Source organism: Diadema antillarum, unplaced genomic scaffold, assembly GCF_040938485.1.
Source record: "Diadema antillarum isolate AM-2024a unplaced genomic scaffold, OU_Dant_1.0 scf00000000, whole genome shotgun sequence".
In the NCBI taxonomy this organism is placed as follows: Eukaryota; Metazoa; Echinodermata; class Echinoidea; order Diadematoida; family Diadematidae; genus Diadema; species Diadema antillarum.
In genome coordinates, this window is record NW_027270889.1 from 685,265 (window position 1) to 713,144 (window position 27,880).

General features: G+C 39.1%; 3 protein-coding genes across 3 annotated transcripts; 2 read left to right on the forward strand and 1 right to left on the reverse strand.

The window, feature by feature from the left end:
* Nucleotides 1–2,155: 2,155 nt before the first annotated feature.
* LOC139723919 (neuronal acetylcholine receptor subunit alpha-10-like) lies at nucleotides 2,156–8,510 on the reverse strand. The gene is made up of 6 exons (XM_071635428.1): nucleotides 8,462–8,510; nucleotides 6,041–6,180; nucleotides 5,199–5,243; nucleotides 4,391–4,500; nucleotides 3,506–4,041; nucleotides 2,156–2,715 (listed from the first exon to the last, which is right to left on the reverse strand). Exons 1-6 carry the CDS (start codon nucleotides 8,508–8,510, stop codon nucleotides 2,156–2,158), a joined length of 1,440 nt encoding a protein of 479 aa, XP_071491529.1.
* Nucleotides 8,511–10,817: 2,307 nt separating this feature from the next.
* LOC139740802 (neuronal acetylcholine receptor subunit alpha-3-like) lies at nucleotides 10,818–19,713 on the forward strand. Its single transcript, XM_071651733.1, has 8 exons — nucleotides 10,818–10,854; nucleotides 11,855–11,997; nucleotides 12,571–12,615; nucleotides 13,414–13,523; nucleotides 14,713–15,054; nucleotides 17,286–17,479; nucleotides 18,397–18,587; nucleotides 19,360–19,713. Exons 1-8 carry the CDS (start codon nucleotides 10,818–10,820, stop codon nucleotides 19,711–19,713), a joined length of 1,416 nt encoding a protein of 471 aa, XP_071507834.1.
* Nucleotides 19,714–25,350: 5,637 nt separating this feature from the next.
* On the forward strand, nucleotides 25,351–26,397 carry LOC139724971 (uncharacterized). The gene has a single exon (XM_071636398.1). The coding sequence runs from the start codon at nucleotides 25,351–25,353 to the stop codon at nucleotides 26,395–26,397; it is 1,047 nt and encodes a 348-aa protein (XP_071492499.1).
* The last annotated feature ends 1,483 nt before the right edge of the window (nucleotides 26,398–27,880 follow it).

Below are 27,880 nucleotides of genomic sequence, written 5' to 3' on the forward strand. Positions count from 1 at the left end.
TTCACGATTAGAATTCTGCATATTTTCATTTACATGAACACTTGCAGACTTTATAATGCATTGATCATAATATTCGATACAAAACGAGCTACTTTTCTAGTTCGTGTTCTTCTTGATTAGTATCATCCAAATCCTTCAAAATACATTTAGGTGACCATTTGTTACAATGACGTATTCTTATAGTTGAAAGAAAAACAAAATAAGAGCGTATCCAATTATACAGCTTATGAAAGTGTCTCTCATACATGTTTTATCAATCATCTGTGCGCCGCATTAATTTCTTGTCCATAGGTTGTGAACGAGTGTGACAATCATGCATTCATTCATTCATTCATTTTTTTTTTTTTGCATAATCGGCTAATTAGCACAAAAAGGGTAAAATATTTTCCTTTATGATGTATTTAGAACTTTTCATCATTGATTTTATAACGTAAGTATGTAAATGAACTGAGTAAATCTGTGACGTCATCAACTCTTCTAATTTGCATAAAGTTGGGGCAACATAACTGTTCTTGGAAATCAAGAGATCTATAATACCAAAACTCTCTTGTAGGTGGTCTTTTTTTAAAGAAAACTTCCAGGTGTCTGTCGATTTTTTCCTTGTCAAAGTTAACTGAAGCACAGAATTAGATCTTGTTTTCTTCCTCTTCAAACTATATATATTTTTTCACACTGTTTCAGAGCATCGTGTCAATCACTGGTCACAACAATAACCTTTGCTATAAAGCAAGGGGAAAAGGATGTGGACGAGGTCTATGGCAGGATTCCGGCATGCTGGCGTGAGACCAGGGTCGATCTATGGTCCGATGTTCCTGGCACGACCTTGCTCTACATTCACTGGTAGCGAGCAGAAATGTACAAGGACAAAACATCGAATAATGATAATGGCAGTGTTAACTCATCGAAGCTTTCCTATATGTATAATGTGCTAAGGCTTATGAATTCAAACATGTCAGTTATGAGTCTCGATGGAAATATACAAATAACCCTTTTTTGTTTTGTTTTTGAAGTGTAAAAAAAGGGTGCTTGAATAAAACGTTCTTATTACACCGTCACATACACTTTTTCTTTCACTTTATAAATCTGTCAGGAACATACACTAAATTGAGTACATACTTGTTTATTAACGTCTTTCTTTCCTCTATAAGGATAAGCAGTATGCCCAATGCACTACTGCCGTATTGTACGTCGCATTGCCTCTTGATTTTCCTCCAAATGCTTGTAGGCCTACGTGCAAACCTGTTGTCGTGATAACGACGACGTCAATTGCGAGAACACTGGTAGCACTGAAGAGGCTACTAGTACCCTGGTTGAACAAGAACAGATTCAACATTTTCAATACTGATTGGCTTTTGGTAGGGTTTCAATGACACTGGCCCTTTCGCTTGTGATTTATGTCGTCCAACGCTTGACAAATTCAACATGAATTCTTTTCATCACCATTCATTCCTCAATACAATGAAAGATATGGGCATTTGAAAAGAATAATGATTTTATTGCATCCCGAATTATGAACGAGTATCCATCGATGAATTTCCTTCATGACCGCTATTCTTCAATGAGTAATAATTACTAAATCAGTCGGTGTTTATTCAGCATCATTGACAGAAAAAAAAAAATTAACAACCTCTCAAATGTCCATTCCAGGCTCCCGATTGCATGATTATAAAAAAAAAAAAACATGTGTTAACAAAAGGATGCATTTGCATCTCACTGAATTGTTCATTGCTTCATTCGTAAAAGAATTGAAACAGATCTGACAACACAGGGAATTCTGTTCAAAACATCTAATTCTTATGACAAAAGTGATACCAAATTGTAGAGGAGGGTTTTCATTTCCAATCTTTAAGATAAACCAAACATCGCCTCTGCCTAGTCAACTGATTAGAAAAAAAAAACCTGACTATGTAGCAGTTGGTGCTAATGGACCGTCATTTGTCAAGGACCAGAACAGGTGCAACAAAGCGACGTCCAAGGATGATGATGTCTGTTCCAGAGAATCTCTTAGCTCTTGCCATCATCACCTAAAATCTTTCATCAGCAATTTGAGACCATTACGGCAGCTTTACTGTTTACAGTCTTGTGATAAGAGTGACTGAAAGGTGGCCGTTCAGTATGGCTGGTGCATGGTCAATGTTTCCGGCTAAGAAAGTCCCTAGAAGTCTTTCAGACTGACATAGGTCTTTGGCTGGCACAAGATGGCCAGGGTACAGATTACCGTTGAGATGAGGAAGATCCACATGAAGAGTCGATCGAATACGACGGCGACGTACTTCCACTCATTTAGGACCTCGTCCTCGGCGTCGGCTTCACGGTTCCTCGCGGTCATGTACTTGAGATTGGCGGCGATGTCATGCAGCATCGATTCGAACTTCCAAGCGGAGCCAGACACGAGCTCTTGGGACTTCTTTCCGCCGTCCTCGACCGCAGACACGCCGTTGTGCCGTGGCGGGGCGAAGCTCTTCTCGTAGCCGTTGCCCACCTTCCCGTCCTTGTTGGCCGCCTCGTTGTCGTCGCCGTCACCGTCGTCGTCGTCGCCCATGCTGATGAGCTCCTCTCCCATGAACATGCAGCGGGCGAGGACGGAGAAGGAGAAGTGTTTCAGCCATCGAGGGACGCGATGTGTGCCGGGAAGGCGGAAGTGCAGCCACAAGACAAAGACGGTCATCACGGTCGATAGGGACACGAGAACGATGACGCATGCGTAGTACTGAGCTGGAAGGGGGATGATAGGATGCAGATATTTGAAAACTTTCCATGAATCTTACTACACTGGAGGAGTGAAGGGTCATCACAATTCACTTCTATAATGTATTCAAATATGTGTATCATTAACTTTTGTCAACGTTTGTGCTGCTGTCCCAAAAATTACAATTTCTAGGAACCTTTCGATAACATTTGCAATTTGAGAGATAAAGTGCAGATCAATGATATAATCATATATATGATCAATCATCTAAATGAAGAGTGTTTGGGGTAGTACCTGCGAGCTTTGCTGTTGCTTTGAAAATCTCATATAGCGACGGGAAATGCACATCATATCAGTCATAAATGTCACATGATATTTGTCATTAGGCATAAGCAGGTGCTGGTTTTACTTTATGTCATTTAAAGCTTTAGGATAAGAAATAGGATACTGATTGTAGAATTTAGGTTTTACGGGTCATAGGATACACGAAATTTTCTATGTTCGTTTTGACCAAGTACATTTTTAAACTTTTTAATGTCTTGATTTAAATCTTTATTTCAACTTTAAGTTCGTCACAAAACTTGTATTCGATGTTTGCTCTTTCTGCTTGCTGCAGTTCATGAAAGGTTGGTACGATAGAAGTGGTCAAACTGTAAAAAAGTAGGTGATGTCGAAAGGTCACGTATACGGTTGAAAAAAAAATCGAGTAAATAAACTGTAAACTCAGCTTCGATTCAAGATTCGTACATGATTTTTTATGGTTTATGATGGGGAGGCGCTACTAAACTGACGTGCAAATGTAGCTACGAAACTAACCAATCAGCGGCACCACTTCCGAGGTTGGCGGCATGGTCTCCGCAACCAGCAGGAGGAACACGGTCATGGCCAGAAGAATGGTGATCCCCAGAGTGACTTTTTCTCCAGCGTCGGCAGGCATGATGAACACCAAAGTCGTGATCAGCGAAATCAAGATGCACGGCCCCAGGGGATTGATCATATGAAAAAGCGCCCTCCTGCGGATAATGACGGTGAAGTCGACGTCGGGGTAAGGCTCCGCGCAACACTGGTAGAAAGCGATGTTGTTGCGAACCGGCATGCCAATGAGCGTCCACTCGCCGTTGTCGATGTAAGAAGAGACGTCGCCGCTCATGGATCTGTTCCTGAGATCAAGCTGAAATCCGTTGTAGGCCCAGGAGCCAAACTTCAAATGGCACTGCTGCTCGTCGAATGGAAAGTAGGTGATGTCGATCTTGCACGTGCTCTGGTAGATAGCCGGGGCGTTCCAATAGACCACCCCTTCGTGCGTTACGGTTGCACTGGTGAGCATCATACCGCTGAAACCACTGTCAGCGCTGATGAAATCAATCAACCAAGAAAAGGACAGAAGCAAAATATTATCCAAAGCAAGACAAAATAAAGCTTAGAATTGGCAGAAAATAGATTTATTCAACCATATCTACAATGATAATCGTTTGAACTAAAGTTGATCACCTGATGCGGTTAAATAGGAAATGTATTTTTTTTATAGTTATTTCATGTTGAAACTTCTTCAAATACTCATCTTCAACATAAAACGAAACAAACATAAAAAGTCATTAGGGCCTTTGGGATATCCATCGCAAGACTTATGCTACATTCAACTCGCGTGACCTTTCCTGGCATCTAACTTTGATAAACTTCAAAGAACTGTTTTCCACTTACTTGGTGTACAGGACAATGTCTGGTCTCCATATTGAGTCTACAGGCACAATCAACACAGACGTGTTGCCGTAATCTTCAGGATTCCATCTGAAATTGCTGTCAGTCCATTGCTGGTAAATATAATCACGAAATTAATTGAAGTTTTACATGCAATCAGAAAATCATTGTTGTAGAAAAGAGAGAAAGTCACGTAGAATTATCCAATGGTGTAACCCAATTTGCAATGACATAAATTGATGTAATGACAACTCGAATTAACTCATTTCTCAACTATATTCATGGACTATTATTACATTATACAGCTTGAAAGAGCACTTATGTAGTTTCTTTTTTTTAATTAATATAATTGTATGATATTATTAACCATTAATCAATCATTGATTTGAATAACCTCGGCACATTCATCAACTAAGCAAGGGAATGTCCTTTCATATATAGTTGAAATGAAGCTTTTTAATCCCTTTTTCTACAATGTACAGTCAATCAAAAAATCCGTTGTAAGTACTATTTATCTTTTAACGAACAAGGGTCATTTTATGAAATAAGCATTTATATTCCGGTCTTTTCTCTCTGAATGGTAACTTTCATAGGTATTCAAATTACCTTTCTGAAGACAAGAGAAACAAATGAAAGAAAAAATGCTAGAAATGTTAAAATGCAATATCTTGTTTTAGAAACTTTATGATATCAACATCCTGGAAAGTGGGAAAAGATATGGATAAAATGTTTATTTACAATTTGATCTATCATTAGAGCTGTCCTAAAATGCTCACACCATACTCGGGTTTTTTTTTTAACTGTGCCTTACCATTCTCATCCAGAGGTTGCTGGTAAGGACCTGACTCTTTTCATCCTGTAGAATGAAAGAAAAAATGAGAGAAAGAGTTTAACAGCCAGAATAGTATTATGTTGATTTCGACTTAAATCTGTCGATAACGGGTATCAAATACCATTAGTATATTTTATATATTTTTTTGGTAACTTATTCGTGTATGTTCATCGTCAGAATAAAATGCAGCTTATAATTCTTGACCATGTAGGTCTTTACTCACATCCATTTTGTTAGGTTTGCGTTACAGTTTTACCTGCCATACAACCCCATACAAAAGAACGGGAAAAAAGGAGATGTATAGCTGTGCACCAGTCTCACACACCGTCCCACACTAGGAAACTGACCGATAGTGCTGACCCCTCATGGTCCGCCCAAGTTGACCAGAAATAGTCGCCAAACAGTATCAACTCTACACGTTGCGCCATGGGAGAAGTAGAGTCCTCCGTAGTGTGAAGAGAAATAACTGCTTGTGTTTGTCAAGCCGTTAAACAAAAGAACCCTACCATTATCACCATTGTCGTCAGCAGCATCATTGTCGCCATCATCATTACCATCACCATCACCATCACCATCACCATCACCATCACCATCACCATCACCATCACCATCACCATCACCATCACCATCACCATCACCATCACCATCACCATCACCATCACCATCACCATCACTATCACCATCATCATCATCACCATCACCATCACCATCATCATCATCATCACCATCTTCAACATCCTCCACCTCATCATCAACACCACTATCATCTTCATCATCGTCGTTGACATCACCAATTGTTCATCATGCCAAGTTTTGCTCACCATGTCGATAATCTGCTGGATGGCGGCACCTAACCGCACCATAATGGTGTCGGTGGCCCGCTCGACGGGGCGGACGATGCTGCTGTAGTTGGCAAACATGTCCCGCAGGAGCCGATATTCATCTTCAGTGCCGCGTGCTCCTGTTGAGATGGAGGATAATAATTCAGTCAATTCCACTAACAAACATTTGACCCTTCCTATGCCTTTAGTACCGATTGGCACAAAAAAAAACCCATAGCGTTGTACACGCACTATGCAAAGGGTTAACTTAAGTTGTTGCAGATATGTTGATGCGGTGGTCCCAATGGGGCTAAAGAAGAAGGCTTGAAATGTTTGCTGAGTATTTATAGCGTGAAATCTTCATCACAGTTAACCCCTCATTTGCATCAATAAACAGTTTGCATATGATGTCGATGCCGTTTTGGGACGGTGGTAGTTAAAGAGTTAAACTCTTCTGCTTCCCTTCCCCCTCCCCTCCGGCATTCCCCTCCCCCGCCTTTTCGTGCACAGATGGCGCGAGAGATCGGAACGAAATTTTCACCTACATGGCGGTTGGGAAAGTCAGCACAAATTATAATTATCATCCCTAATTGGTTATGTCAACACAACAGCCATGTTTACTAATATAGGTATATTCTATACATTTTTATAAAACACTTCTCATGACTCCCAAAAAGCTTGCTGGAGGTTTCCCTGGACTTGCCCGACATAGCATCAACTAATGCATGCAAAGGGCATTCAAAGGCATTGAGTGTACTCGTAGACAGAATAGCTTGCTTGTATGTCCTATGACGCAAATAACCATTGCACTAGTAAACTTGCAGGGTTTTATTCACATTCCTTTCATTCCTTTCGATAGCAGTCAATATAGGTTACCATTTTAATGTCTGTGCATTTTACACATTTTACACAACTAAACATTTTTAATCAGAATTTGCCACTTAACCTTTCATTCGATTTATCTTTTTTTCTCTTTTATTTTCACTTTTGGGACAAACCCTTATAATGGCAAGAAAATAACTTACAGTACATTATTTTCCTTTGCGACAAAACTATCGCTTATCAGGTACGTAGCCTGACGAAAAATACCCACGATTCAAACAAAATTACACCCCCCCCCCCTTGTGTCATAGTGTTGAAATAAAGATAGGTAGATCAATACAATCGACAAGTTAAAATGCATGTTAATCCTACTGCCTTCAGCACTTTAATGCCCCCATGTATGTGTGTGTAATGTCCACCCATCTTGTCGAGGGGCGACAATGGAGATATAAGTATGAATGGACATTAGAATCTGGGATCTACTAAATACTGGTATGGTAACTGTGGAATGGATCTGCGTCAAACAGTCTTAAGCATAAAACATGTTAAACTTTCAACTCAAGGACAATAATACGTAGATTGCTTACGTCCTGGTCTCTACTCGACCCCATGTCCTTTCGATCGGCTGACCAACGCCTGAACAAATTGTCCATCGGGTTTCCACAAACAATAGTCATCTGCTATCTTCTAATTAGGATGCATTATTCATAATCTATATCAATTTCTGATGGTGTTACGTAACAACTTACCGCCACGCTTACGTGTAGAAATTTGAATGCGTAATTGAAAGGCGAGGCAAGATATTCTGATTCCAGTGGTTTATGGGGTAACATAAACACACAAAAATACTCATACACACACCCTCATACAAGTAGAGGGTCTCACATAATATACATACACAAAGACACACAGAAACACAAACATACTATAATAATGAATCTATGCGTATTATGATAATAAATACAAAATGTGTTCTTTTTCGCAAAATATGTGTCAGATGAACTTGATAAAAACGTACTTTAAGAAGATGTAAGGGAAACATTGATACATATTACTTTTACAGTATTTTGCTAAAAATGCCAACGAACTCTGTTGAAATATGTTTGTAACACATTTAAGCTTGAAAAGCCTTTCAACTGCAACGAATGAAAATCTAAAAAGATATATATTCCCATTTCCTCCTGTATCCGGCTACGTGAAATATTACAACAAAGCAGAAATCAACGTTACCCAATTCGTTACCTAATACAACATGATAAAAGTATGTATGAATGCAAATAACTTTTTTTCTGCCTCCCTTCCTTTTCTTTCCCTCCTTCTCTTTCTTCTTCTTTTTTTTTTCTTCTTCTTTTTCCTCTAATTTAGATTTCATCTTGTTATGCTCCCTTTTTACCTTTCATTCTCCCCGTTTCTGTTTTCTTTGTGACGTATTTTCACAAGGATTGATGGTAATTGGGTGGATTTCCTGATTATACAAACATGCCGAAAGTAATGAATGCGTTTATCCTGAAAACTAGAAATTGGAGTAGGGACGATGAATTCCAAACTAAATGGTCGATGAATCAAAAACAAGCAAACAAGAAAGTAAAAGTTACTTACCCGCTAATAGACCCGCCAGAAAACATACAACGACCCAGTTCGATGCCATTGAAAGACGTTTTGTATCTTCCTCGTAATAGTGTACTGATGAAGAACAGGAATATCAGGCTATCGAAAGATAACGAGAACGCGGGATACGTTTGATAAAAGTTCGTTCTAGAATCCTAGACCGCAGGTTACGTAGAAAGGCAGTAGGCCAACGGGAGTCCTGACAGAAGAAATAAATCTTTTCTAACAGAATAAACTATCAGAACGTAAAGTCCAGCCCTACACTGCCTGCTCGCATGACATCGATCAACGCTGAGATGATATCGATGTGCGCTCTTTTACCTGAAAAACATTCTGCGCATGCGTCGATTCAATATGCAGAATGACTGATGCAGTCAACATTTCAGTTCTTATTTTAGAAAGTTGACGTAATTGTCCTGAAGAATGTGTAACGTTTGACAAATGGACTAGGTGTAATTCTTAACGCTAGACTGTAGCTGCATTTCGTTTTACAAAAGTTGTATGACTTACTTTTAATTCGATAACTCTTTGATAGATTTTATGCATTCACAGCCAATAAGTGAATGGATAAGAAATATACATTCTATAGATAGGTTTAACACTTAAAATGCAACTCCCATAATCCTCATCGCACTTGTGTATGATGATAATAATGATATTACCAGTATCAGCATCAGTCTTAGTTCTCGTTAAGAAATACAAAAAGCACCAGAGCTTACAGCATGAGACGATGTAAAGTGAAAAGGAGAGAGAGAGAGAGGCAGCGATACAGGGGCAGCAGCCATTAGAAGAGGTTGACGTGGATAGCGACTTCAACTAATGAAAACAAAAAGAAATGAGTGATTTTCACATTCTATATTATTGTAAGGTACATTTGCTAAATACAAGGTTGAAATATTGAATTGGGCAGGTGAGTGTTTGAGTATGTTGTTCAGATAAAATAGGTGTGTTTATATCAGACATTGCGAATATGCATGCAAGTGTAATAGTGCACGATACTGCAAACACTAAAATGAGCATGAATCATCTCAGGGTTATTACAATGTTAGTTTATCTTCCCACTTTTTATAGTATCTCAAGATGGTAACATGGCCTCAACTGCAGAGTCTGCATATCGGGGAACGTGAGTCTGCATAGACCGATCGGAATTTTCCCGACAGATTGCGGATTGGGACACGCCAACACTGTATTATTGATTATATAGGCTTACCGCACCCATCAGTCTGCCCATACCCCAGTTAATGTGTTGGCGCTGGCTTAAAATCTGCAAACCTGTCGGTAATTCGATTACTGCTGGATCATGACATGTACATTGTGTAGTGTGTGAAGAAATCATGATTTGGGTAGCATCATTGGCCAAAACAAACTATCGAGCTATTTTTGGGGGGTAATAACGTTATTGTATATTTAATAATAGGGATCCTTTAGTTTGATGATATGCAATATCCATCACTTCTTTTGTCCTTTGTTGTGTAGCACTTTCAGAATGCAGATCAATACTTATGCGCTCTGATGGATGGTACACTCAGCAAGCGGGGAAAACTCGGGCAGATTACATGCATTGATTTCCGCTAATTAAACGCACTATACTCCGTGAAAGTGCGGCGACATTTCGCTTACAACATGGAGAACCTATACATAGACTCTCCATTACCCTGACCTACACTTCCGTCCAATTGATGTTTGCTTGGGTGTGTCTGCCGCGAAGTATCAGCGCGCTCCACCCTTTCATAACACACCCTCAAGTTAGATGACTAATAGCAATTCGGAAAAGCCTAACTGTTACGTTATTCTTCGTATGAGGCATTTTCCCACCTATTCAATATGCATCAAAGAGGTCACAGTGATATAACAATTCACAGTAAGTTTGCTTCAGCTTCTGGGACAGAGACTATCCACATTAATAAAATGCCCATCTGCACAACCGTTCCTGTCTTTGCCAAATGAATTCGTTATGAGGGAAAATATATATCTTGTTATCCTGATCGATATCAGAACTAACCACACTCTGTTTATGCTAATAGATATGATTAGATGTTACATAATGCTTCACGCGCGCAGCTCACCAAAGCAATATCGGAGTTTCTCGGTTGCGCATGCGCACAGAGCAAACACTCCCGACTCTTGCCTGTGGAACTTGAGAAAAGGGGTTGCTCCAAAGAAAATTTGTGAAATCTCTCTCGATATTGTGCTTTTTAAACCCGTCTTGATTTGTATCCGATTCTTGTGATTTTCTGTTGTTTTCGAAGGAGACTAAGTTCATTAAATCCTCATTGAAAGACGCAAGATTTGCAACATCAGAAATCTACTTTTCGTCAGTACGATGGGAACCCCTGAGATCAACAAAATGCTGATGATATTATTTGTGGCGGTCACTGTCGCCGGTGAGTAGCCCAGTTTTAAACACATTGATTCCAAAATCATGGATCCGGTCATGATTTCGTTGTTTCGCCGTGTCAATCCACTTTGTATTTCATTGAGTGCGTACTGATAGCTGTAAGAAAACATTCATAATTTTACAATATCGTAGAAACAACATTACTCTTAGAAGCCTACTTGAAGTATATGGAGTTTTTAGTTCTGATTATGCACCGAAGCGTTCAGTTAATTCTATTTTTGGCCAGTCAAAATGTCACAAATGATCTGTGATCTCTGAGTTAGAGAAGAAACAGTTGTAGGAGTAGCAATCTACCGTAGCAGTCTAGGGAATCCACAAAAGTGGTTGTTGATGTACAGCAATAGTTATAATCAAGTATTAAAAGGGGCCGCTCTTACTGGTGCCGCACAGGAGAGGAAAGGGACATCGATGCTGATAAGACTGATAAAGTATCAGTGAGTGATGGTAGTGTACACTAGTACCACTGAACTGAATGATAATAACAATACATGTTATACGATTAATCTGACTGACACCAGTACAAACACACACCAGGTGCTCCAGTTACATGAGTACGGTAATAGTACATTGCGTTATGTGACAGAGTACTCAAAGAGTTCCATTCCACTGTAATGTATCAATTCATCTAACATTATAAGATACACACATAAAGCAACACCTATACACTGCCAACTTGGCAATCCTCACTATCGTAATAATTCTCGTTTTTCATTATGAACATCACCTCAGACGTTATCATTATTTCACCCATATTATCAGATTAATTATTTTGTTCATTCGAATTCTCATTTGATTGATACAGCAATCTTTTTTTTAAGCAAAGCAAAACAACCGGTATCTCATACCTCCAAAAGAAAAACGCCAAAAGACATATAATAGGCCAGTTTGTAGATTGATAGACAATCCATACACCATCATCATCATCATCATCATTGCCAGGCGAACCGTAATAATGGTCACTTGATGAGTGTGGTCTTCTTTTTCAGGCGTGTCCGGCCAAAGCTCCGATACCTACCGCCTTATCACATCTCTGATGTCGAACTACTCGAAGGATATCCGGCCCGTCGTGCGATCGTCACAGTCCATCGTCGTCCGGTACGGCGTGGCCATTCAGCAGATCATCGACTTGGTCAGCAACTGCATTACATAACTTTCAAATATAAGCCGAATTATTCAAAAAAAAAATATATATGTATATAAAGACCAATATTCAAAAGAGTGTCTATGCACTGTATATATTGATGGCTGGTTCTAGATCTATGTGTCCTCAATTCTGTAAGGCTCGGTGTTAACAAAGACGCATAGTGATAAAAGCAATGAGATGTATAATAATCAACGTAAGGTCATTGTTGCAAATCGTTTTATCTCTGCCATACACAGTCAATGCTTTCAAAATCTTCGTCTCAACTTCGGGGCTATATTATAATTATTATGACAACTGTATGTTTTGAACCTTTCTGACATTGTGTATGAATTATCGGATCTTTAAAAGGGGTGGTAAGCGATGTAGGCAAACAGGGAAATGAAATAAAAAAACAAAAAGAAGAAGAAGAGACCTATATCCCCTAATCCAACGCCTTACATCAATAAAGATTTAAGCTCCGTTTTGGGAAAATTAACCCAGATTCCTAAATAAATCACCCCTAAACTTTTAAGCCGATCGATTTGAGTTTCTCATCCATACATTTTTCTTTCCTTCCAGGACGAAGTCAACCAGATAATAACAACCAACGTTTGGCTTCGCCAGGTAAGAGTTCAGAACCATGGCAAATGTTGTAGGTTCTAACAGAAAAAAAGAGAAAAGAAAACAAGTCTTCAGTTTATCTCTATATAGAAGCGTTGAAAACGAGGGAAATTTGATGATGTATATAATATTGTGTGTACTTTATTTATTGATATTATAATTTGCTGACTCTCTCACCGTTGTTACCATTTACCTTATCTCATCTTCCTGACTTGACGGAGGTCGCAGTGCATATGACTAAGGATAATAAATTGTTTTACTGCACGGTTTTAGTTTCCTATGCCTTTATCATAACAAATTTCCACCTTTATATAAGTGTTCATTATCATCTCTTTAATTGCTGTATCTATTTCTCTACATGTATTCTTTCTCAGTCTCTATCTATCTACACACGGTAAACGCGGCTCAGTGAATAGTGGCTGTAGGTTATAACATTGTTTGATTAGTCTGAATTTGCACTTTTTTCACTTTAGAATAATTGCTGTTCATAATGATGACGTCTAGTGACATATTACGTTTTGAGTTATCCATGTATTACAAGCCCCGCTTTTACTTGACCACTCTTTTTTATAATTACTTTTCTGTCGACCTTTCAAAGTATGCATCGTCGTTTTTGATAAATTTACATAATTGCACATCTTTTTATATATAATATATGTGTTAGTTATACTTTACTATCCCATTGCTTTTTTTTTCCAAAATGTATATTGTTCAAACAATATGATTATGTAATGCATGCTTTGTATTTTGTTAATTGAATATGTCTATAATCTATCTTCCTTTATCCCCCTCTCTTCGCAGCACTGGTCTGACTGGAACTTGCGATGGGAACCCAATGAATACGGCGGGATCCGCAAGCTTACCCTGCCCTCAACCGACATCTGGAAACCAGACATTATTCTCTACAATAAGTAAGGTCACGTGATGAGTGTGTGCAGGGATAGTTACGTAACGGCATTTCTGATTGTGGTTTCCCGCCATTCATTGTCCCGATTTCATAGTTTTATTACAAGATGACCGAATGATAATGATGATGAAAAGGAGGCTGTCAAATATACTTGGAAACTGGGTTTTAACGTTTATTATTGTTATTGTTCATTTCCATCTGTGAAGATGGCTGGATAGCCCATATTCAGCTACACTAAACTGGTCTTCCATGGGGTCTAGTTGGATGTGAGGTGGGACCACTTCACCAGGTTAAACACCCTGCTCTTTGCGGTGAATGAATGAAGCGGGATCTTTTACTTGCATGAGTTGTGACTCTCTCAAACACGGGACCTCTATTTTATGTCCTATCCGAGGGACAGAGTGTTTTGCCTCTTGCTAGAGGGGACGGTATGATTACACACAACATTGCTCAGTTCAGACTCGGGTTCGAAGCCGGGCCCTTAGGATCGTGAGACAGACGCGCTACCGACTGAGCCAACTCACCGCCCCATTAAGAGTACTCTACAGAGAAAATGAAATATAACACAAATCAACCTGCACGATAATTATTCGGAAGGAATCTGATATGAAAAATTAGTCAAAGTCACTTAGTCAAGTTGTGTTCAGGCGGGAATGCTGTTGCATTTGTAACAACGATAGAACCATAAATTATTTATATAGCATATAGCATATCACTTCAGTCTCTCAAGAAAAAGAAATGACAAAATTGGTGCAGATTTACACCGAGTTCTCTTCTTAAGCAGGAAAAACAAAACCTTAAATAGATCAGATTTCAGAACTTACGTAAGTATATCCAACAAATCTGCATTTTCATTGTAGTGGAGTGTATAGTCGAATTCATCCATAGTTTTGTAGATGCAACTTGAAATGAACGTAACCCATAGATTTTGATCTAATCTGTGGAGAAACCAAAAGTGACTTGATTCTTATACCTCTTAAACCTCTGCTATAGGCTTGTAGTCATGAATAAAATCTTATAGGCAGACTGGGACAGAACCGTTCAAGCGTTTGGATGAGATGTAATTTCTTTTTAGTTGTTTTAGCGCTTGAGTTCTGCTATTTTTTAAGCCTATTGTTTTCTTTTGTCATCACTATCATTCATCTGTTAATACATTCATTTGTATTGTTTTGTCATGGTTTGTTTTTTGCTAGTGCTGACGACACATTCGAAGGCATAATGAAGACGAATGCGGAAATTTCATACGACGGCAGCGTGACGTGGAACGCGCCGGCCATTTTCAAGAGCTCCTGCAAGATCGCCATCAACTACTTCCCATTCGATGTGCAGCGATGCACGCTTCAGTTCGGCTCGTGGGCCTACACCACGCAGCACCTAAACCTCATGAATCGGTCGGCAGCGGGGGATCGCAGCAACTTCATCATCAACGGCGAGTGGCGGCTGGAGGCGTTTCCGGTTATCCGAACGCTCTACCAATACGCCTGCTGCCAGTACCCGTTCTCTATCCTCGATTTCGTCATCACTATCCGACGCAGGTTAGTCCTACTCAGTCACATTACTAGTCTAGCTCTGGACCCTTTTCGTCGATTTTTTTTTTTCGCTGATTATACGCATCAAGCCGAGTGAGCTCTGGGCGCGATCCCGAGAACTGCGCGACAGAGGAAAAAGGCCTTTTTTCTCGGTCGCGCAGTTCTCGGGATCGCGCCATCACTCGGCCCAAAGCGTATAGTGGGCGAAAAAAGAATCGATAAAAAGGGTCCAGAACTAGACTATCGCATTACCCGATGGCGCCCTTTTGATACCTCGCCATATGCTGTCTAATGTACGATTCGATTGTGATTCGACGTGCTTTTAGTCTGTTTCTCTTTTTTTGTGTGTACAGTTTAAAACTGACCAGTGAAAAGACGAGCTATCCGTATATTAAGAAGCTTTCAGGAAAAGAAAAATCCTCCAGATTGCAATGATCCCTTAACGGCATATTTCTTTTTCGCTCTCTCTTTCTTTAGTCACAAGTTTTTCAACAAAGAATGCAGTCGGCATTCATGCATCTGTTTATGATGTGCTTAGTGTTAACGAATATTTTGAAGACATTTTCTCGCAGCGCAAAGATTAAAAAAAAGATACACCAAACAAAATTAAAAAAACGATATTTCAAGTTGGTAATTCGCCAAATCATTCGTTACAAGTTTTGCTAAACCCTATACTCGAGATATCGATAAAGAGAGATATTTGGGGCCACGACAACTGTAAAATTATCGTGTCACCGTGGTTTCGGGTATACGAGGTCCCGCATGACGCATGCGCAAATCTTTACTCATATATCATCACATCGAGTTTAACTCAAAGAACATTAAAGATAGGCAATCCCTTTTGCATGCAAATTTTTTGAAAATTTGGTGAGAACATTTAGGTATTGAAGAAAACAATATTTGGAAACATCCTGTAAATTTTGAACTCAAGAGGGTCTTAATTTATTTAGTTAAATCGACCGTTAAGATTCGAATAATCATTTCGTACTACGAGAAAATTACAAATCTAAACTACTAGACTAGTTTTACAGACCTGTGTGATGCACTTATGTAGTTCATGTAAGTGATATGTTGTTATTTGCCATAGATAATAAAGTGAAAGAAGCTAGTGAATTCTTCCTTTCTGACAGCTTTTGGCATGCATATCTTTTGATCGAAGTAATAGTATCATATTACAACCACAGGATTATTAGTATATGCAGCTGTGCCTCGTACACAGAATACGTTACGGTGAGCATTTGGTGCATTATTTGAATTTTAAGAGCTAACAACCTTCAATTATCACAGAAATGTTATAGCTTTACAATATATAGTCTTGTCATTCTGGTGGAATATATCATGTTCTGTGGTATTTGGGAAGGAATACAAAACGGATGGCCCATCTTTAATGTCTATACGTGTTGGAGGCAAAGTTAAGTATAAAAAAAATGCAATTATTCGTGCATAGTCTATCATAATAAGCCAGTTCGGAGTTAGCTCATGGGCACATTGGTCCGAATGACCTTTCTTTTTTCTCAGTCGGTTAAGGGGCTCTTCACTCGTTTTCAGAGCGACATAATGCATAAGCTTTACGCAACGATTTATGGTATTCATCAATCCTGCTTAAACAAAGAATGAACTCGCATAGACCAGATGGCCAGAATGATCCGTCAATTAACACTTAATTGGGAAAGCATCCATTCCATTATCTTACATTGAATGTAAGACCAACCTCGATCTATCGATATTGCCAAATAGCACTTTTGCTGTCAGGTGGATGTGCTGGCAAGCAGCATTTATAAGGATTACATGAATAATCATTATACATAATAATACATCACAGACGCTTATCCCAGTGACTTTAAAAACCAACGTGCCTGTTGGTCCGAATGACCTTTTTCTGCTCATGAGCAGAGTGGAACTCCGAACTGGCTTATTATTAATGACCCTGAGATGTTGTCGATTCGCCATGATACCATTGAATTTGAATATGTAGTACTTCGTTTTGCTTTACTTTTTTATTTTGAATATTGCGATCTAATGATTTTGATGGGATTTTTTTTTGTCAATTCATTATATCGCATTTACTCTTCTTATGAAAATAATATGAGAATCAATTCAATTCAATTCAATTCAATTCAATTTAGTTCAGTTTAAATCAATTTAAGTTTTGTCATTTCTTCTGTCTTCAGGAACTAGTACACTTAGTATTCTAATTTCCTTTGAATCTCTTCTCCTTCGTCTTCTCCATGTGGCAGATCTCTATTCTACGTACTGAACATGTTGGTTCCGTGTATCCTGGTGTCGGCTCTGACCCTGCTTAGCTTCTACCTCCCCGCCGACGCTGCGGAGAAGATCACCCTCTGTATCACCATCCTCCTCTCGCTCACTGTCTTCCTCCTGCTCGCTGCCGAGACCATGCCGCCGACCTCCGAAGTCGTTCCCCTCATATGTGAGTAACAATTATTATCCGGCACATGCCCTGGAAGAGGGTAAAGAGGGATAAATACTGTGGCCAGCAAAGTAGTCGAGTGCACCAGCTCATCACGAAACCGAATGAATGTTTTAAAAGAAATTAGATTTCATCAGAATTTTTATCAATTTTGGATTTTCTTCTCATTTATGTTGTGTCTACAATCTACCCATCATGTTTTATTTTCTAGTGTAAAGAAGTCTGATCGAAGACTTGTAAGTCTAATATAACCACCTACTAACCTTTTTTTTTTTGCAATTTTTGTAAGAAAATGTAAAGATAGATTATGTTAGAAAGTCTCATGTATACACACGGACACACAGGAGGATTGTCGAGACTAATGTCCATTGAGCATGAGAAGAAAAACAAAACGAAAATAGTAAAGGAATGACTATTAACTTGAAAAAAAAAATGATTCGAATCAGTAAATGCTCGTCGGCAACTACAGGGCTGACGACTTTAAGTCCCTCAGAAGGACTAGACGATAAGAATACACTGCCTTGCGTAGGAGTACAAATGGAGCCCACAGGAGGTGTTAATAGTCCGAGGTCTCATCCAATGAGACATATCATTGTAACGAATAAAGACTTAAACAATTATATTATTCAAAAACCTCCCACCATGCCCACGATTATGAATTTGATATATTCGTACATTAAATTCTTATAAGTGAAATGATATTGTGACATGTCCTAAAATGAAATACTCTCCATGCCTCCACAAGCATAGTGAGTTAAGATGAAATGATTCTTTCTCTAATTGAAATTTTTCACATTTTAGATTATGACTCATAATTTTTCATGTTCAGTACACAGTCGAGATGTAGCCCAGCCTCGACTCTGCCGCAATATGCCTTTCATTATAATTACTGCGTTTCCCATTCGATTCCTCGACAGCCAAGTACTACATAGCGACTGTCGTGTTGGTGTCCGTCTCCACCCTATTCACTGTCATCGTTCTCTACATCAACCACCGAGGGACCTACACGGGAAGGGCGCCCTCATGGTTGAGGCGTCTGACACTCCATTACTTGGCCAGGCTCATGTGGATGAAGGGATGTGACGATGACGAAGATAACCTGAAAGAGGTACCTTACCTTGAGGCCAGATAAAAAGTTGTTCAGGAACTTTTCATTTCACTGAAATAGCGAAATAGATAAACGTTAAATACGATAAACACGTGATGTGAATGCATGATAGATAAATTAAATATTATGAATATAATGATTAATTCAAGGACATGCTTGGAAATATATATTTGAATATGTCAATGGTTAATTTTTCTAGGCATATTAGATGAGTAACATTTATTCGTGTATGCATCATGACATTGTCTAAATTTCAGATAATTGCTGTTGTAAGCATAATGAAAACTTATTGCAGGAGCTGTCACATAAGGCACTGTGCAGTTCGTATGTGTTTGAATGCCGGAATGATGTGTTTCTATAATCGTGACATTGTTTACTTATACTCAATTATAAGGATTATGCTTTAAAACATTTTCAGAACACACTCAAGAACCCAAGTGAGCCGAACTTACTCAAAAGCGTATTTTCAGTCCTACTAATATCGACTTTCTAGACCTTGTGGATTTTGTGATGCAAGGCTCACATTCTTTTTGTGTGTATATTGTTTTTTTCTCTAAAGATCATATACATAGGTGTATCGCCCAAATGCACATAAAACAGCAAAGATTAACAAATAGTACGCACGTTTATTGTCCTACAAATTTAAGTATTGGTTGACATATATACATATATATATATATATATATATATATATACATTTTTTTTTTTTTGTATAACACACTCTTCCATCCTGCACTCTTCTTATATACCGGTTCATTTTTATCCATTGAAGATTCCACGTATCAGCTTTGAGAATGCATCAGCTATGGATAAGGGCGTGTCCGACCAGGGGCGCTACAGCGGAGCGCCCCTCGAGCTCGATGTCGCAAACCTAGAGCGTGACGTCCTGCCCATCGACAACAATGACGTCTGCGCTGACCGCCGCGGACGAATCCATTCCCTGGTGAACGAGATCGCCGACAACCTCCAGGAAATCACCGAGCGGTCCGAAGCCGAGGTCTTGGACGAGGCAATCAAGGAGGAGTGGGTTCGAATCGCCTTCGTGGTCGATCGCCTCTTCATGTGGATTTTCGGCCTGACTACCGTCTTGGCTACCTGCAGTATTCTGTTCCAAGTGGATGAATAGCTATACCACCACAGAACGGTCTAATCGACTACCGGTAGCCGCTCTGGTGTTTATAGTAACAATGTTCTTCAAGACCGAGGGCCCCGCCGCTATTATCAGCCGAACATTGTCAATATTAACTCTTTCATGCCAGACAGATTGCTGCTCTATGGGGTTTGTGTGTGTTAAATAGAGTAAATTTGTTACTTTGGCAAAGCTTAGAGCTGATACCCATCTAAGTAAAGAGGTAGAGCGGGACATTGTGTTCTTAAACATCGCAGTGTTTGAACGAGGAACAATAAACTGGGTACAGGTGGATGCATCTGATAAATGCTTTCGCACCCACTGGCGCTGTATATGTAATCATAATTTAAAAATAATTTGCTGACTAAGAGAAAGCGTTTTTTACGAACGATTTTTTCGGTCTTAGATAAACCTATCCAAGCTGGTGGATTGGGGAAAATGAATCAGGTTAGGCATTAGGAATTGGCGCAGCACCATTTTTTTTTCTAGGAAATTTGAGGATTTAAAACATGGCATTGTCTTTTTTCATGACTTGTACAGCATTACTTTGTTTTTTTACCAACACGCGTACAGGAAACCGTCAAATACTCTTGGCAGGAAATTCTCTGATTTTTGTCATCATGTGACGATGTTAGCTGCTCATAAGCAATGTATAAAACAGGAGCAAAATAATTTGTATTATTCGTTTCTATGCTGTCTTCTATAAACATGATAAAAATGTTTTGCAAAGGAATACGCCAAAACAGGCACTATCAGGAGCAGCACTTACAACGACTTTCATCTTTATGTCAGAGATGGGCACAAAATGATAATCAAATGGAGGGGCAAGGAATATTGTATGTATGCCAGGCATTTTTTACCTGCCAGCAAATCTCAACTAGGTGAAAAAAAGATGCTTTGTCTTATTGTCTGTGTGTATAGATTGTATTTTAACTTATAATGATAATGTACATAATAATCTGTTATTAATCTCACGGCAAATAACGATTTTCAATTTGCTAGAAGAGTTAACTTCTTAGATAATGTTTATTTCTTTGAATACCCAATTACAAAATGTGCATATAACATGTTTAGACATATTATTCCTGTGAAGGTGAAAAAAAAAAATCATTCTATCTGGACTTACTGTTATTATTTTCCGAGGACAGTTTCACGTCCGATCCTGAAATCTTTGTCAGCTTGTCTGCTTTGATGGCGGAAAAACGTCGGCGTAAACACATTGTCAATGTTATTGTATGGAGGATGCAACGATTCAATTTTGTACCTTTATTGAACGTTGCCTGGGTGAATCAGAACTTACATCAATTGTGTTATTCCTCTGCAAAGCTTGGTGTATCCAAATCAGATTCAGACTTAGCATATTTATTACACGTTAAAGAAGATCCCTTTCACTACAAGATTAATTGAAAATTGAACGGCTTCTTTTGCTCTCAATTGTGAGTTTGGATGCATCGTTGTAATTATAGACAGTTCAGAAAACCGGTATTAAAGATCGCTTGATTGAGTCTAACACTTATATTGTTGAATCAGTTTCCGTAATAGTTAAGAAAGTTATTGTGGCATTCTCCTCCTATCATCCCACTGCTGGAAAATAACATAAACTTGTTCTAAGCACTGTAACTTAAAATGATTTTTTTCGCACATTGTCATTGTTGTTTTTCGTACTGCTTCTTTCGGTTACGTCACCAATATCACACACATATACACACGTACACACTCACACACACGCACACACACACACACACACACACACAAACACAAAGATATTATATAATAATTGTATAAGATACATACGATTTATATAATAGGCCTATCAATATAATAATCGTGTATAATTTATACATATATTTATAAAAGTGTTTATATGTGATATTATATAGATATCATAATATAATGATATATGTGATTATATATATGTATGTATATATATGTATATATATATACATGCATATATATACATATATATATACATATATAAACATAATATACATATATATATATATATATATATATATATATATACATTTAAATCCACAAAATACCTGAAAAAAATAAAGTTTACACATATGTGCGTGAATGGCACCTTGGCATGATTTTAACATCCAAAGTAACCCTTGCATTGAAAACACTTTTCTTGAAGACGGCCTTGCCATGATCACCCGCTATCTAACCTATTTTATACCACCCATGCTTCCACGAAGGAATAGTGCATTTGTGTCTGTTTTTCTTTGCTGTGGCGTCCAAACATCTTCATCATTATTGACACTTGAGAGTGAGTCACTTTTTGAAAACAGGCGTTGTTGTTTTCCTTGTATGTTAAAGCCCGACCCCCCGAGAAGGAAGAGCAATATGTAAACACGAAAATCAACGGGCCCTGCCAATTTTGATACCCATGGGCTGAAGGAGTCAACAAAAGGCACCCTCCTCCTCCTGAGCTGCTGTGGGCAAGTCACACGGGGAAGAAAATGGAAACATTTCTGTGGCTTCTGACAAGGTGATAAGAGTTTTGGAGGACAACAACAAAAAAAAGAGCCGGAAATAGTATTACCCCGGCTCCTAATGGACCTAACTGTGGACTGTTCTTTCTATACGGTGGAGCGTTTGTATTTGTTTTCGGCCGTTAGATAAACACACCGAAAAATATCTGTCAGCAATGTGACAATTCTCTAGCTAGTGCATCAACAGCTCAGCAAAAGAAGAAATGGGCAATATATCGCTCGATCTTTCTCTTACTATCTCTTACGCACTCGCTCTCATTATTCGTTTCTCCATCTCCATCTCCCCGTCTTTTCCCCTCTCTCTTCCTTACACCTTTTCCTCTTGCTGCGTCGTTATGTCCTCCTGTTTCTTTCTACATATCTCTTAATTTCTTCTTCCTTTGGTGGTGCAGTAAGAAAAAAAGCGAAACAAAACAAGAGTTTCCGAAGATAACTCTGAACCAAACGTGAAAATGGAATTTGAAATGCCAGACGCTGTGCATGTGATGTGCTATGTGGGTTCCATGACATTTGCTCCTGCGATAACTGCGACGATGAAATATCTGCACGCTACGCCAAATATAAATTCTACTCACAAACCTAATCCTAATCCTCACAATAAACTTAAAAGTCTATCACAATCCTAACCCTAATCCTAATTCCTTGGAGGAAAAAAAAGGCCGGAGAAATATTGTGGCAGGAGCAAATGTCGTGTCATCGCAGTGTGATGGTGAAAAGAAATGAGTTGGACGACATCATTGTCATCGTCCAGGGGAGGTGGAAGGGCCCTGCAATTTGAGAAATGACTCTGTATCAAGAAGGAATGGGTTCATCATTACAAATAATATTAATGAACATGGCATATTAAACAGATATACTCGCACTGAGACGCTCTAGCTGAATTCATGCATTCCGAGGTTACAAAAAAAAAATCCTAAGGAATTCAGCTCCGAAGAACACAGTGCTATTTCAGCCACCGATGATTCCATCATCCCATCATTCCACTCGTGGCTCGAAAGAGTACCTCATATATTTGTTTTGTATTCCTCCATTTACATTTTTTATCTATAATAGAAAAAAGCATAAGAAACGTTTTCTATAAGGCACGTTTTCTCTCACTTAAGATATCTCTGTAATCCTGTTCTATATCTACACTGAATTAGTGCACCTTGATAGATACGATTTTTAACGCACAATCTGTGGTCCACAAGGCCGATGAAAATAAAGTACACGTCATCGATGAAAATATATATATATATATTTGATCACATATGATGTTCATGGCATCATTCGTGGTAATGATGGCAATGACACTGTATAGTGTATCTACTATACGTTACCGTATAGCGCACTTTTTGAATATCATTAACATTATAGCCATGATATGCTTGGGCACATGACGCAATGTAGACAAATTGATAAACTGGATTTAATTAATGAGGCCGTTGATAAGAAATATCCTATTAGGACTTCGAGGTTTTGTTATCTTCCCGACTGTCAAACAGAAAAAAAATCAAATGGCAAAAATTTATTGTGCAATAATAATCTATTTTCTTGTGACAATAAACCGAATATCATTAATAACAATGTGAGTTAATAGTGAAAGGTGTTGCAAGAAAGAAAGGTATTGCAATTTTTTAACACGATACGGCATTAAAATATCATAAAGTCACTTCTGTCTATAGCTTAAAGGGATTGTACAGTTTTGGTTGAGACCTAATTTCAGGTTTCTAACATTTTTTGGTGAAATAATGAGAAACCTCTTATGAGATATGAAAGAGCATGTAATTCTATGCAGAATTAAATAAAGTGTGGGACCCACACATTTATTACGATCGCTTTGTTTTACTTTGTTTTTGGATGTTTCAGTAATTCCAAACCAGATTTTTATCAAAGAAACTTTGAATTCCTCGTAAAAAGGTATGCTCTGTACTATATCATAAGTGGTTTCTTGGTATCTCGCAAAAAGTTAAAAGCCCATTTCTCATCTCCACCAATACTGTACCATCCCTTTAATCCTCGTCAAGGCCGTCTTTTTAGACAGTGTTAGAGGCTGTTGTTTCCTTGTTCATCGAGAAACTAAAATTAATCGATGCACAGCAAGAATGCTACTTAGTATAGGTTTCATCGCATATTTTCTAACTTTCATTGATGGACCACCATGTTCTGTATGTTTGCCATAATCTATAGTGCATCTGAGCTGGATATCATGTATCATTTCATTTTGCTATTTTTATACATATATATTTTTCATTGAGAAATATGAAATGAAATTGAAATGAAATGAGATGAACTATACAATCCACCATACATTTATCTCAAGATTTTAGTGACGTGATGAATTTCTTTCGACAAATTCTAAAAATTCATCAACCTTCTGTAAAGGTTGGTTTGTACTGAAAAGAAATGATTTCTGGTGGTATTTGCCTGAATATCTCTTCCACTTCAAATTTTTCCTTGTTTTGATCTAACACCAGTAAATGGCCAAAGCTCTCACATCTTCCTGTATACCCAGTCATCCCTGGTCCTCTTCTCGCTCTTCTATTCCTGTTGTATACTGCCTCATCAATCATTCCTTTCTTCGGTGCTCATTGTTACGTAACAGTGGGGATACCTGTGCCTTTCTACCAATCACTGGCCGACAGTCGTCTACTGAAGACACTCCCTCCGCCTTTGAGAGCAAGGTGTCATCACTTATTCGCTTCACTGCCGATCGCAGCCGTGAAAGTGTTGTAGAGAATGCCTTGTTATATTTTCGAAGGGGTATAGAGGTGGAACAACACAACGTAACCCAGCTGAAAACTCGCCCGGTCACGTCAGGCCCTCGTCAGTGGCTGTATCGATCGCAGGTGAGCATTACGACCTGCCTCCCTGAGTTGACGCCGAATGATTGGGCCAAAATCGTCTCGTTGTCCCTACCTCACACTTATTTTTAAGGATGGACCAGAAGCAAAGAGTTATGGGAGAACGTCTATGAACTAAGAAATTGTAATTGTTTACATCCTTGAACAGGAACAAGAAGAAGTAGAAAAAAAATCCAGTATTTATGAAAGTCGTCGCTGAGAAAACTTCAGATCGCATGTGGAGTTCAGTCATAAAACTTTCTCGACTCTAAATCATCTTGTGGAATTTGGTTTAATAAATTGTAAATGTTATCATGGATCTCCGAACCACACTGACTGAAAATATGTCGGTGTCTTTCGACCACCGGGACATTTCCAAGGATATGCAGTTTCACCGTGCTTCGGATTTGTCGAGTCTTTATCAACGCGACCACTTTCATCGGGCAGTCTCGCGCTACGTTGAGCGAGATGACGATAACCTCGACGACGACGATTGTCATGATTTTGGTGAGTGCAGTCCTGCTTCCTTGCAGACCTCCGATGCTGCCGGCAGTTGCGACGACACCCATGATGACTGCGACGACGAGGGGACAGCGAAGTGCTGTAGCGACAGCGGCAGCTCTATCAAACGCCGTTTCGCCGATGTCAAACCTCCGTACTCGTACATTGCTCTGATCACGATGGCAATCGAGAGCTCAAAGGACGGAATGCTCACACTGAATGAGGTCTATCAGTTTATCATGGACAAATTCCCTTACTTCAGAGAAAACCAGCAGCGGTGGCAAAATTCTATCCGCCACAACCTTTCTCTCAACGACTGCTTTATCAAGATTCCCCGGGCCCCGGGCCGGCCAGGGAAGGGAAATTACTGGGCGCTCCATCCGTCTTGTGGCGATATGTTCAGTAACGGGAGTTTCCTAAGAAGAGCAAAGCGCTTCAAGCTGCACAGGAGTCGTAACGAACCGGCCCAGATCCGCCACGTGAATTCCCTGGGACACTTCAATCTGTACGGATCGTACGGACCTTCCTCGTACCCCTCACTGAACTCCTATAGCTGCGCGTCTCACCCCTACGCTCCACCCTCCTCCCAGCTGTCTCGACGCCCATCGACCATCGATGTGCCAGACACGCCCTGGTCTCCTTCGTCGTCAGCGAACCTGATGTCGCAGTCGCTGTCGGCGTTGTATCACTCATCCCTGGCTTCGCTATCCTACCTGCCCTCGAGGGGGCTTCCGTCACCTCTTTCGGCGGTGCATCACCCGGCCGGCTTAGCCGCCTATTCGTCGCTATACGACCCGCTTCATTGCACTTCTCAACATGCAACTCGCTTCCATCCTTTCAACAGACAGATAACAATTTAGCGCCGCACTTCATGTCACTTGACTACATACTGTGACATGTTTCAAAATTTGCGGACCATTCAAAACTTTCGGAGCTGATATGAAAACACAAACTGGATCATTTTGCAGAATGTTTACATTTCTTTTGGGATAAAAAGAAATGGCCACGTCGATCGTGATTTTTTTTCTTTTACAAGTGAAAAATATGTCATAAATTTCTTGTTAAAGGCATACTTGCAAATTAACCAACGTTTAAAAGTAGTCCAGTTTTCTATATCAATGTGTAACTGAAGATCACAGCAAATTGATCGTCGCCTGTCGAGAGCAACACCCATTAGGAATTCAAACTTCATTACTGTGTTTTGCTTCACCCTGAAAGGAAATGTGTATATCATGACCAAAGAAGATGTAAACTTGTATAAATGAGATGTCTTTAGAATTAACACTTAGAGATTTTGACTGTATAATTTGATTCTCATGTGTAACTTATTAGGGTCATGCACTTAATGTCATGCTACGAAGAATCCAATATATATAATTTCGCTAGTGCCAAATTTACTATGAGAATGGTCTGTTATTATAAAGCAGGGCTCGACACTAACGGTGGCCCGGTGGCCCGGGGCCACCAAAAATGAAAGTCGGGCCACCAAATTTCAAAAAAGGGCAAATTTGGTGGCCCGCCTCGGGCCACCACAATTTTTTGAAAAATATGTCAATAAATTCGTAACTTTTTGCGCCGGAAATTAACAGTTAAATTTGTTTAAAGGATGGATGAAAAGGACTGAATGAGTGCCTGAGAGTGAGTGTTGCAAGTTTGTTGAAGTTTATGAGTAGATAATTATGTCCAACTTCTAATTCTTACTATCATAAAACTTAGATATTTGACTCATTAAAAAAAAAGGACTTTTAATGTTTCTTATTGTCTTTTTTTTTTCGGGACACCAAATTTTTCTCTCGGGCCACCAAAAATTGGAAATTTAGGATTTTGGTGGCCCCATCGGGCCACCAAACAAAAAAGTTAGTGTCGAGCCATGTATAAAGGATAAAACTTTCGAGTACTGTAGATATCTTTGAAGTCCATTCAATTAAGTTGCATTTCTGCATTCTGTTTTCGATATAAACAAATAGTATAAGCAAATTCAACAACGTGTCGCCATAGTTATATAAATTACTTAGTACACGCATTAATATTCATCGCCTGTTTCAATCTGAGGGAAGTGTGTAAAGTAAAGACTCAATGCAATGTTGGATTGAAAGTTTTCCTTGGTTCGTTCCTCGTAGATATGACTTATGCTGTGATCAAAGGAAATCTATTTGTAAAGAACATCTTAGCTTTTAGCCAATTTCACCCTCGTTTTATGTTTTTTCCCTTTTTGACAAGAATGTTTAATTTGTAGTTTGGAAACTATGAAATACGAAAATAGCGTAAATGCATGTACCTGTTTGCACCCTCCCCCTTTCTCTCTCTCTCTTTCTCCCTCTCTCTCTCTCCTTCTTATTATTT

What these genes read in the sequence shown, in the direction of transcription:
- LOC139723919 (XM_071635428.1), bottom strand. Translation starts at nt 8,510, where the DNA reads ATGGCATCGAACTGGGTCGTTGTATGTTTTCTGGCGGGTCTATTAGCG. An exon ending in TCTGGCGGGTCTATTAGCGG is followed by an intron (nt 6,181 to 8,461) that starts GTAAGTAACTTT and finishes CCATCTCAACAG; the next exon opens with GAGCACGCGGCACTGAAGAT. An exon ending in GCAACCTCTGGATGAGAATG is followed by an intron (nt 4,501 to 5,198) that starts GTAAGGCACAGT and finishes TATATTTACCAG; the next exon opens with CAATGGACTGACAGCAATTT.
- LOC139740802 (XM_071651733.1), top strand. Translation starts at nt 10,818, where the DNA reads ATGCTGATGATATTATTTGTGGCGGTCACTGTCGCCG. An exon ending in GTCATCACTATCCGACGCAG is followed by an intron (nt 15,055 to 17,285) that starts GTTAGTCCTACT and finishes TCCATGTGGCAG; the next exon opens with ATCTCTATTCTACGTACTGA. An exon ending in ACGAAGATAACCTGAAAGAG is followed by an intron (nt 18,588 to 19,359) that starts GTACCTTACCTT and finishes TATCCATTGAAG; the next exon opens with ATTCCACGTATCAGCTTTGA.
- LOC139724971 (XM_071636398.1), top strand. Translation starts at nt 25,351, where the DNA reads ATGGATCTCCGAACCACACTGACTGAAAATATGTCGGTGTCTTTCGAC.